This window comes from Panicum hallii, chromosome 9 (assembly GCF_002211085.1).
Source record: "Panicum hallii strain FIL2 chromosome 9, PHallii_v3.1, whole genome shotgun sequence".
Lineage (NCBI taxonomy): Eukaryota > Viridiplantae > Streptophyta > Magnoliopsida > Poales > Poaceae > Panicum > Panicum hallii.
This window is the reverse complement of record NC_038050.1, coordinates 47,234,797-47,246,784: the sequence shown is the minus strand read 5'-3', so window position 1 is coordinate 47,246,784 and position 11,988 is coordinate 47,234,797. Positions and strand designations below refer to the sequence as shown.

Below are 11,988 nucleotides of genomic sequence, written 5' to 3'. Positions count from 1 at the left end.
CAGTGCAAGCAAGAACGTAACTAGCTCCTACGGTCCTACACGCATCGCTTCTTCGACGTCCGCGCCACCATCGCGAACATCTCGGAGGAGGACATCATCGACTGCTTCTACAACGGCATCACCGACCCGAGCATATACAGAGATTTCGGGCGGAACAGGCCGAAAACTGTTGCGGGCCTTCGTGATATGATGCACGTTTGGTCCGAGCAGGAGGAGAAGATGCGGGAGCGGTTCCCGCGGCGCCATTATAGCAATCTGCGGCACCCAAGTGACAACCGCAGCGACAAAGGCCAGCGGGACTTTTCCGGGCCACCCCGGAAACGAGAGCCAGATGATGTCATCGCGGCTATCAATCGTCCTTCGCGGGGCAAGAAGTCGACAACTCAAGAGGAGTTCGAGAAGCTCCTGCAAAAGAAATGCCCATGGCACCCGGGCGCCAACCACGCTGCCATTGACTGCTACCACCTTCGGAGGACGTTCAGCAACTCTGGTGGTGGCAAGAAGAATAAGAAGCCTGCCGACAAGGAACCCGAAGATGATGATCAGGAGGATCATGGGCGCAACCCGAAATTTCAGGATGCGTCCAAAGTGGTCAACGTCATCTTCGGGGGAGACGAGGATTTTTGTTCCAGGCGGGATCAGAAGCTGCTCCTCCGAGAGATGTTGTCCATCGAGCCGGCGGTACCACGACCACTCCGTTGGTCGGAGGTCCCCATCTCGTTCTCTCGTGATGACCAGTGGACGAGCTTTTCCGAGCCGGGCAAATTCCCCTTGGTCTTGGACCCAGTGGTGGCAGAGGTCAAGCTTACCAAGGTCCTCATCGATGGCGGGAGTGGGCTCAATCTCATCTTCATCAATACTTTGAAGAAGATGGGCCTGAACTTCAAGGAGATGCTGGTTCCCAGCAAGTCTCCCTTCTACGGCATCGTTCCAGGTAATGCGGCGCACCCGCTTGGTACGGTTGTCCTCCCAGTCACTTCGGCACGCGGGAGAATTATCGTACTGAGTTCATCAAGTTCGAAGTGGCTACTTTTGATTCTTCCTACCATGCAATACTGGGTCGTCCGGCACTTGCCAAGTTCATGGCGGTGCCGCATTATGTCTATCTGCTTCTCAAGATGCCAGGACTCGGTGGAGTGCTCACCCTCCGTGGCGATTTGAAGAAGTCGTATGACTGCAATCAGGAGGCGATCCAGTACGCTTCGACTACTCGCGTGCCAGATGCTTCGGGAGAAGTACTCGCGGCCGCGCAGCAGCTCTCCCAGACCGGGCTGGAGATCCCTTCCAAGAAGGCCCACAAGTCGAGCATCCAGTCGACTGATGATGTGGCCCTCAAGACGATCCAGCTCTAGGAGGGAGATTCATCCAAGACCGCCATCATCGGTGCGGGTTTGGGTGACAAATAGGAACTCGCGCTCATCAGCTTTCTTCGGGCTAACCGAGACATATTCGCGTGGAAACCAGCGGATATGCCAGGGGTGCCCAGGGAGTTGATCGAGCATGCTTTAAATGTACACCCGCAGGCCACGCCTAAGAAGCAACGCCTCCGGAGGTTTGCCCACGACAGGCGTGAGGCCATTAAACGGGAGATCGCTAAACTTCTCGCGGCTGGATTCATTAAAGAAGTAATCCATCCAAAGTGGGTAGCGAATCCCGTCCTTGTAAAGAAAAAGAATAATGAATGGAGAATGTGTGTCGACTACACTGATCTCAACAAGCATTGCCCAAAAGATCATTTTGGGCTGCCACGCATTGACCAAGTCGTCGATTTGACGGCCGGGTGTGTCCTTCTCTGTTTTCTTGATTGTTACTCAGGGTATCATCAGATTGCGCTCAAGGAGGAGGACCAAATCAAGACTGCATTCATTACCCCGTACGGGACCTACGCCTACAAAACAATGTCCTTCGGGTTGAAAAATGCAGGGGCGACATATCAGCGGGCAATCCAGATGTGTTTCGCGGATCAGCTGCATCGAAATGTCGAGGCCTATGTGGATGACGTGGTCGTCAAGACTAGGGAGTCCGATAACTTGATCGCGGATTTGGAGGAAACATTCAGTAGTCTGCGCAGATTCCGGTGGAAACTCAATCCCACCAAATGCGTCTTCGGCGTACCTTCAGAGAAATTGCTCGGGTTCATCGTCAGCAACCGAGGCATTGAAGCGAACCCTATGAAGATCACGGCCATCACTGATATGGAGGCTCCGGCCACAGTCAAGGATGTGCAAAAGTTAACAGGTTGCATGGCGGCTCTGAACAGGTTCATCTCCCGGCTCGGGGAGAGAGGACTACCCTTCTTCAAGCTCCTGAAACGACAGGATAAGTTTCAATGGACGGAGGAGGCCGAGCGAGCTTTACAAGATCTGAAACATCATTTGCAGTCACCTCCAATCCTCACAGCACCGCTGCCAGGGGAGGATCTACTACTTTACATTGCGGCAACAACTCATGTCGTCAGCAGTGCTATTGTAGTCGAGCGAGGCGAAGAAGGCCATGCGTTTGGAGTGCAGCGGCCTGTCTACTTCGTCAGCGAGGTCCTCTCCGAATCCAAGGTACGGTATCCCGCTGTTCAAAAGCTTTTGTACGCTATCTTGATCACATCCAGAAAGCTGCGCCATTACTTCGACGAGTACAATATCACTGTGATCACGGACTTTCCGCTGGCGGATATTCTGCATAATCAAGATGCCACGGGATGCATATCCAAGTGGGCAGTGGAACTGGGGGCTTTGTCAATAGACTTTAAGCCACGCACTGCAATCAAATCACAGGCCCTAGTCGACTTCATGGCTGAGTGGAGAGAGAATCAGGTCCCAACTCCAGTGGACAAGCCAGAGCATTGGACCATGTATTTCGACGGGTCCCTCAAGCTCGACGGCGGTGGCGCTGGGGTTCTGCTTATTTCCCCATGAGGTGAGCAGTTGAAGTACGTCCTTCAGATCCTGTGGGCGGTATCCAACAATGAAGCCGAGTACGAAGCTTTGCTTCACGGGCTTCGTTTGGCGATATCACTAGGGATCAAGCGACTACTTGTATATGGCGACTCTCTTCTTGTTGTTCAGCAGGTCAACAAGGAATGGGATTGCAACAAGGAAACAATGGACGCTTACGTGCAGGAAGTGCGCAAGTTGGAAAGCAAGTTCTCCGGCCTGGAGGTTCATCATGTATTGCGGGAGCACAACGTCGGCGCGGACATCCTGTCTAAACTGGGGTCCACGCGCGCCCAGGTCCCGCCGGGAGTCTTCATCCAGGAGCTCAACCAGCCATCGATCAAGTCTTCTCCGCAAGTAGCCATCGACGCGGGTCCCCAACAACCCGATCGAGAGGTTATGGTGCTGGAGGAAGACTGGCGAGGGGCTTTTATCGACTTCATACGAGATCAACGGTTGCCAGCGGGAGTCGACGCCAGGAGCGCTCACGCAGCTCGCATCTTGCGAAGAAGCAAGGGTTTCATCCTGGTCAACGACAAGCTCTATCGGCGAGGCGCCCGGTCAGGGGTTCTCATGAAGTGCGTCACCAAGGAAGATGGTTACGCCATACTGCGGGAGATCCACGACGGCGTCTGCGGTAATCATGCGGCTTCAAGAATGCTGGTGGGGAAAGCCTACCGAGCCGGCTTCTGGTGGCCCACCGCGGTGACCGACGCGGAGGATCTCGTGCGCAGGTGCCAAAACTGTCAATTCTTCGGCAAACAGGTGCACGTTCCAGCTCACAGCCTCATCACCATACCGCCGTCCTGGCCTTTCGCCTGTTGGAGTCTTGACATGATTGGGCCCTTCACGACAGCACCAGGCGGTTTCACCCATGTTCTGGTGGCTATCGACAAGTTTACCAAGTGGATCGAGTACAAGCCGATAGCCAAGCTCACACCAGATCGGGTCGTCGACTTCATCTCAGATATTCTGCATCGTTTCGGCTTCCCCAACTCCATTATCACGGACTTGGGATCAAACTTCACGGCGAACCAGTTCTGGGAGTTCTGCGAGAATGCTTGCATCGAAGTCAAATATGTCTCGGTTGCACACCCCAGAGCTAACGGACAAGTCGAACGGGCGAACGGTTTGATCATCGATGGCCTCAAGAAGAGACTCTATGATGAGAATAGCAAGAAGGGAGGAAAATGGGTGCACGAGTTACCACATGTCGTCTGGGGGCTCCGGACCCAGCCGTCCAAAGCCACAGGACAAATACCTTTCTTCCTCGTGTATGGATCCGAAGCTATCCTACCAGCCGATATCATATGGAAGTCCCCAAGGGTTGAAATGTACAATGAAGGCGAGGCGGGCGAGGCGCGGCAGTTAGAGCTCGACTCCGTGGAAGAAGCTCGCTGTACCGCCCTTGTTCAGTCAGCCCGGTACCTGCAGGGGATCCGGCGATACCATGATCGCAGCGTCAGGGAGCGGTCATTCAGCGTCAGCGATTTGGTTTTGCGTCGCATTCAGGACGAGTCCGGCCTACATAAGCTCAATTCAAGGTGGAAGGGCTCGTTCGTTGTCAAGCAGGTCACAAGGCCAGGGTCTTATCGACTACAATTCCCTAATGGTCGCGAGGTCCTGAACTCCTGGAACGTTCAAAACCTGCGCAAGTTCTACCCTTAACTCGAGACCCGATGATCGCTAATTCCCCGGGGGCTCCGAAGATTTTCTTTCCCCGAACGTATCTGAAGGCCGCGAGCCACATTACTCGGGTTGTACATGATGGCAGATGTCGCGTGCAAACACGTATACAACCAAATCGACTTCTTGTCGCCCATGACGCGGGGACCACGGCCACGGTCATCTCCTTTCGGGTTCCGCCGCGACTTTCGATGGTCGCACGCGACAGCAGTCGCACCTTTTCCAACGCAGTCGATCCGTTCGACTGGCCTACACCTAGTACGTTGGAACGGCTCGCATACAGAGCTTCATCGACTACAATCTGAGCGGCTGCACTCAGAACAGTCTTGTTTTTGCCAAAAGAACGGCAAACTCGCGGCGCTGCCCGCACCTGCTCCTCGCAAGCTTGATCTGTTTGTCCGGGTCCTACCTAGCCTGCGGAGCACGCTCACAGAAAGAGCGCTTCTCGACTACACTCCGAGGCCTCGAACTCGGGGTAGTCCCCTTTTCGCCCTACGCACAGCAACCCCGCGACGATGCTCGCGTGCTTCCCTAACAAGTCTATACCCGCTCGATCGAGTTGTGGCTACTCTGTTAGACGAATTCTAGCCGCCCTTCGGGTCGTTGCACCCAAGGACACGTTCCCTACTTGAGTCTCGTAAGCCTGGATCTCAATTCAGCTAAGACATGTAAACAAGTAGAGACGTCAAGGGAAGCATTTACATAAAAGAATAATTAAGTGGTTCATACACCCTAATCCTGCAGTACATTGTGTACAATCTGTTCTGCTACGGGTTGAGCCTCTTGCAGGTACTCTTCAAACCGCTCGTCTGGGCAGTCCGCCGCCATCCCTTGCGCGAAGATGCTCAGCTGCGCGGTCGGCACGAAGGACTTAACGTACGCGAGCGCATTGCTCACACACGCGACCGGAGCCTCTGACAGGAACTTGAGCACCTTCTTCGGGGCTTCGCGGAGACGCTCCAGCAGGGGCCGCGGTGATAAGACTTGGATTCCTGATCTTCCGAAAGGTTCAGATAACTATCGATTTGGGCAGATTCGAGACACACCAATCCGGCTTCAAATCCAAAGAAATGAACCCTGCAATCTTAGCACCACGAATCCTCTGGTTATCAACCTAGCTGCTGCTCGATTGACCTTGCCAAGAAGGCTTACTCTTGCCTGCGAATCGAAGAACACAAGCAAGTGCACGGAGAAGCAACCAAATCACAGAAAGCAATCGATTCAACTCACGAGTGGGGTTCCACAACCGAAGAACGGCGTCCTGTTCTTGACAGAAATGAACTAAGCAAAACCCAACCCTAGAGGAGGGGGGTGGCGGCTGGATAAGAGGAGTTTGGGGCGGCCAAGACCCCCTGGTCGCAACCCTAGTGGGCCAAGACAAGATACACGGCCCAAAGGACCAAAGACAGTGGCGCAACACTGAGACAGATTCTGGACACCAACTTGTGGAATATTTTCCCGTCGACTCCTGATGAATTTGGGCCTGGGACCAACGCCATTTGAAAGTTTATCTTCTTAGCTTTCCATCCATGTAAAGATCACCCAAATCCGAGTCCATATGTGACCTGGGCGTCCATTTTAGCGCAGACTGCTCCTGGAGCCCAAAAACAGACCCGAGGCCAGTTGGTTTGGGCCTCCCTCTTGACTTGTATGTCCTTGCTGGTCCTCCACGCCTCCAAGCCCTTCTCCAAGTATTCCTTGGCCTTCTCCATGGTTCCTAATCACAATATAATCATTCGGTAGCAATCTATTCTCATAATCATATGAAGAGGCGTTTAGGAACGAGCTCACCTCTAGATTCAATTGTTGTGCTCGAGCTCTAGTGATTGGACCTTGAACATTCAGTGGAGGATTGTTGTTTGTATCCAAAGGAGTGATGTCCTCATCATCATCCCCCTCTTGAATTGGAGTCATCCTCGACTCAAACTCATCTTCTTCTCCCAAGTATGGCTTTAAATCTGAAATGTTAAAGGTGGGACTAACCCCAAACTCGGGAGGCAACTTAAGCTTATATGCATTGTCATTTATTTTCTCAATTATTTTGAAAGGACCGTCAGCCCTGGGCATCAACTTAGACTTTCTCAATTCTGGAAATCTATCCTTTCTAAGGTGTAACCAAACTAAATCTCCTGGTTGAAGTTTAATTTCTTGTTTACCTTTACTACCAGTGATTCTATACTTTTTGTTCATCTTCTCAATGTTGTGCTTTGTTGTCTCATGCATTTGCAAAATAAATTCAGCACGTTTCTTGGCATCACTATGAATTCTCTCTCTAGCAGGTAAAGGCAATATATCAATTGGAGCAAGGGGGTTGAAACCATACACTACCTGAAAAGGACTTACCTTGGTGGTGGAATGTGTTGCCCGATTGTATGCAAACTCCACATGAGGCAAACATTCTTCCCACACCTTCAAATTTTTCTTCAAAACAGCCCTCAACATGGTGCCCAAGGTGCAGTTCACCACCTCTGTTTGTCCATCGGTTTGTGGGTGACATGTTGTAGAGAACAGCAGCTTTGTTCCCAACTTGTTCCACAGAGTGCGCCAAAAGTGACTCAAGAATTTAGCATCACGATCTGAAACAATAGTTGAAGGCATACCATGCAAACGAACAATCTCTTTGAAAAAGAGGTCAGCAATATGAACAGCATCATCACTCTTATGACATGGTATGAAGTGTGCCATCTTAGAAAAATGATCCACCACCACAAAGATGCTATCCCTCCCCCTCTTAGTTCGAGGCAATCCCAAAACAAAGTCCATCGAAATGTCTGTCCAAGGAATAGAAGGAACGGGAAGAGGCATGTATAAACCATGCGGATTCAAGCGTGACTTAGCTTTTTGACATGTGGTGCAGCGCGCCACGAATCGCTCAATATCTCTTCTCATCTTTGGCCAAAAGAAATGTGAGGCTAAAACATCCTCCGTCTTCTTAGCACCGAAATGTCCCATCAGCCCTCCTCCATGCGCTTCCTGTAACAACAAGTGACGAACGGAACCAACTGGAATGCATAGGTGGTTAGCTCTAAACAATAGCCCATCATTGATCACAAACTTATTCCATGTACGTCCCTCTCTACAATTCAGCAACACATCTTTAAAATCAGGATCAAGTGCATATTGTTCTTTTATCAATTCAAGTCCAAAAAGACGACAATCAAGTTGGGACAACAGGGTATATCGCCTAGACAAGGCATCCGCAATCACATTATCCTTCCCTTTCTTGTGTTTGATAACATAAGGGAAAGATTCAATCAGCTCTACCCACTTTGCATGTCGACGGTTCAGATTATTTTGAGAGCGAAGATACTTAAGTGATTCATGATCGGAATGGATAACAAACTCCTTAGGCCACAAATAATGACGCCACGTTTCTAAAGAACGTACAAGAGCATACAATTCCTTATCATACGTGGAGTAATTTAAAATGGAACCATGCAGTTTTTCACTAAAGTATGCAACGGGTTTACCATCCTGCATTAAAACAGCCCCAATGCCAACTCCGCTAGCATCACATTCAAGCTCAAAAGTCTTACCAAAGTTCGGAAGTTGCAGCAATGGTGCGTGTGTAAGCTTGCCCTTCAAAGCATCAAAGGACTCATCATGTGCCTTTCCCCAATGGAACACCACCCCTTTCTTTGTCAACTCATGCAAGGGGGCTGCAATGGTGCTGAAATCTTTGACGAAACGGCGGTAGAATCCTGCAAGACCAAGAAAACTCCTCACCTGCGTGATGGTTTGGGGAACCGGCCAACTCTTGATTGCTTCAATTTTTGACTCATCCACCTCAATTCCCTGTGGAGTAACAACATAGCCAAGGAAAGAAACTCGATCCATGCAAAAGATGCACTTCTCAAGGTTACCAAACAAACAAGCATCACGTAAAGCGTTAAAAACAGCACGTAGGTGATCCATGTGTTCATCCAAAGACTTGCTATAAATCAAGATATCATCAAAGTAAACTACCACAAATCGTCCAATGAAAGCCCTCAAAACCTCATTCATTAAGCGCATGAAAGTGCTAGGTGCATTAGTCAAACCGAAAGGCATTACTAACCACTCATACAACCCAAATTTGGTTTTAAAAGCTGTTTTCCATTCATCTCCAAGTTTCATTCTAATCTGGTGGTAGCCACTTCGCAAATCAATCTTTGTGAAAATTATAGAACCGCACAACTCATCAAGCATGTCATCAAGCCTAGGAATAGGATGACGGTACCGAATTGTAATATTATTGATAGCTCTACAATCAACACACATACGCCAAGTACCATCTTTCTTTGGAACTAAAAGCACAGGAACAGCACAAGGACTAAGGCTCTCACGTACATACCCACGGTCCAAAAGTTCTTGGACTTGTCGCTGAATTTCCTTAGTCTCCTTGGGGTTGGTTCGGTAGGCTGCTCGGTTGGGCAAAGTTGCCCCCGGAATCAAGTCGATTTGATGTTCTATTCCTCTCACAGGTGGCAGCCCCGGTGGTACCTCAGCTGGAAAAACATCCTCGTACTCCTGCAAAAGGTTAGTGACAGTAGGAGGTATCGAGCTAGAGATATCATCAAGTGAAAACAAAGCTTGTTTGCAAAGGAAGGCATAGCAAACATCATCTACAGAAATTTCAGCAATGTCACATTTTGTTGCAAGCATAACTCCACCCTTCAATTTAATGCCCTCGTTCTTAGAATTAGGTGCAGGTTTATCCCTTTTATGTGGAAAATCAGATTTTGCTACTTGTTGATTTTCAGATTTTGTGTCATTCAAACTAGCAGCTCGCTCTTTCTCAGCTTGTACAATTTCAGCAGGGGTCAAAGGTAGCAAAGTATATTTCTTTCCTTTATGCACAAAGGTGTATTTGTTACTTCTACCATGGTGTGTGGCATCATTATCATGTTCCCAAGGCCTACCCAACAAAAGGGAACAAGCTTGCATAGGTACCACATCACAATCAACCGAATCTGAATATGACCCAATGGAAAAAGAAACTCTGCAAGTTTGTGTTACCTTAGCTTTTCCCGAATCATTTAGCCACTGAATATGGTATGGATGTCGGTGTGGCCGTGTGGTCAAGCCAAGCTTCTTGATCAACTCAGAACTTACCAAATTATTGCAACTACCTCCATCAATAATGACTCGCACACGTCGGTTGTTGATGACGAAGAAAATCTGAAATAGATTGTGGCGTTGCAGCTGGTCGGGCTGTTGCACTTGTGTGTTGAGCACCCGCTGAACAATGGCGCTCCTATAGGTCGCTGTATCCTCTCCGCCAAGGATCTCTTCTTCACCATCATCATTTTCTTTCTCTTCTTCATCTTCAATGTCAGAGGTGCTGATGTAGCCATCCTCTGTAGCAATGTATGCTCGCTGACTTGGGCAGTCCTTCTGCACATGGCCAAGCCCATGGCAACGGTGGCATTGGATGCCAGAGGTGCGCCCCGTTGATGCCATGGATGATGAACTCTTTGCGGGTACCTGCGCAGAATTTTTACCTAAATCGGAGGACCGTGTGGGCACTGCAGCAACTCCCGAAGCTGCTGGTCGCTTGCTAGCTGGTGGTGGTGGCATCCGGAAAGTTGCAGACTTGTTCAGCCCCGTTGATGTCGTTGTTCGTGGCGTGTAGGAGGTGGTGGACTTGCCCCTGCCTTGCTGCTCACGTCCCTGCAATTCCTTCTCTGCAAGCATAGCAAACTGAAACAACTGGTTGATAGTGTTAAATTCCTTATAATCAACAATGTCCTGAATCTCACGCCTTAGACCCGAATAAAAACGACAAATAGAATCCTCAGGCCCCTCCACAACACCACAACGCATCATGCCCTTTTGGAGCTCCCCATAGTAATCTTGGACAGATTTCTCTCCTTGCTCTAGGCGCATCAATTTCTTACGCAAGTCTCTATGGTAGGAAGGGGGAACAAAACGATCACGCATAGCTATCTTAAGTTGTTCCCATGTGGTTGGTAAAGCATTTTCTGCAGCTAACCCACTCCACCAAATGATTGCAAAATCCTTAAACTCACTAGAGGCTTGTCGAACTCTATGTCTTTCAGGAACAAGGTGGGCACTAAATTTCTGCTCTACTGTCATCTCCCAATCAAGATACCCCTCAGCATCATAATGGCCTGAAAAAGGTGGAATTGTGAACTTTACCTTAGCATAAGGATCATCGGGAGCATGTTGGGCATGACCTTGATGTCGATGACCTCCCATACCTCTCCTGTTCTCACGTAGACGATGTCGTAGCATCACTGTTCGGGTGGCTGCAGCATCTATGTTTCCATCCTCATCAAAAATAGCATCTTCATTCGAGTTGTTTCCTCCCATATCTTCCTCATTTGGTAGACGGTTTTCTAACTCTGTAACCTTATCGGTTAAAGTAGATATCCGCCTATCCAACCTCTCTATGCTGCTACCAAGCTTGAGATCAATTAGTGCATCGGTGACAGCCTTCTTGATTGCATCATTCATCCCTCTCTGGGATTCCTCCATGGCAGCTTGAAGTTGAGCTCTACTAACACACTCATTGAAATCTTTGGGAGAGTTTGCCTGTTCATCCCCTGCCATTACAAACAACAACACGGCAGCAAGCAGTGAAGGTTATCCCTAATAAAAGACTACAAGCTGTAGTGGTGCCTCTCAATCATGCAAAATGGCAGCTCCTCCACAAGCACTTGCAAAAGTTCTTACCAATCACAAAACAAGAGTTGGTGCAATCGGCGGCTGGTTCGTGATGCTTGTGAGGAGGTGGCACCAAGATTGCAAGGGTCCTCTTTCTATACCGATCTGAAGGAATATGTGGAGCCTGGGAAGGCACAGAGATAAATATATATGTGGCACAAAAGTTAGTAACCGATAGCAATGCTGAATTATAGTTCCAAGTTGTTGTTCTTGTTGCTGGTCTAAAATGTTCCAAGTACCAGAGTTGTGATAACAAGGCAGAGAACAAATATGTTGATCAAAAAGGGCCACAAACAAAGCACAAGACATCACATGCCAACACAGCTCACTATGCCCTTCTCCATGTGCTCCTGCAGATGTTGTTCCTCTTTTGCCCTCTTTTTTTTCAATTTTTTTTGGGCTGTTACTTTTTTCTCTTTGTTTCTTTTTTTGGATATTTTTTTCTTGATTCAGGAGCACACAAGAAGTAACATAGAAAACTGGAGCTCCAGCAAGTGAAAGACCAAATTTATTTGTGCTTTAAGATACACTCCGAATCGGAGGATAGAAAGGAAATAACGTGCACAAAAAATTGTGGTGGCAGCTAGGGTTTGATGCAAAAGGAGGGGAAAATACATAAACTGGACTCTAACACGACCCCAACCAGCAACAAGACTTTGACAAGGACACAAATTCAACACTACGAACTCTGAAACTAACAAAT

At 49.0% G+C, this 11,988-nt stretch overlaps 1 protein-coding gene across 1 annotated transcript; it reads right to left on the bottom strand.

The window, feature by feature from the left end:
* Window positions 1–7,671: 7,671 nt before the first annotated feature.
* Window positions 7,672–11,322, bottom strand: LOC112873089. The gene is made up of 4 exons (XM_025936115.1): window positions 11,295–11,322; window positions 8,514–11,164; window positions 8,343–8,411; window positions 7,672–7,692 (listed from the first exon to the last, which is right to left on the bottom strand). The coding sequence occupies exons 2-4, from the start codon at window positions 11,094–11,096 to the stop codon at window positions 7,672–7,674; spliced, it is 2,673 nt and encodes an 890-aa protein (XP_025791900.1). The 5' UTR covers window positions 11,097–11,164; window positions 11,295–11,322.
* Window positions 11,323–11,988: the final 666 nt, after the last annotated feature.

Excerpts from the sequence above, each read along its gene's own strand:
- LOC112873089 (XM_025936115.1), bottom strand. The coding sequence starts at position 11,096 with ATGGAGGAATCCCAGAGAGGGATGAATGATGCAATCAAGAAGGCTGTC. Across the intron at positions 8,412-8,513 it reads ACATGGATCACCTACGTGCT|GGAATTGAGGTGGATGAGTC; the intron begins GTTTTTAACGCT and ends GTTACTCCACAG. Across the intron at positions 7,693-8,342 it reads TTCCCCAAACCATCACGCAG|AGAGGGACGTACATGGAATA; the intron begins GTGAGGAGTTTT and ends GCTGAATTGTAG.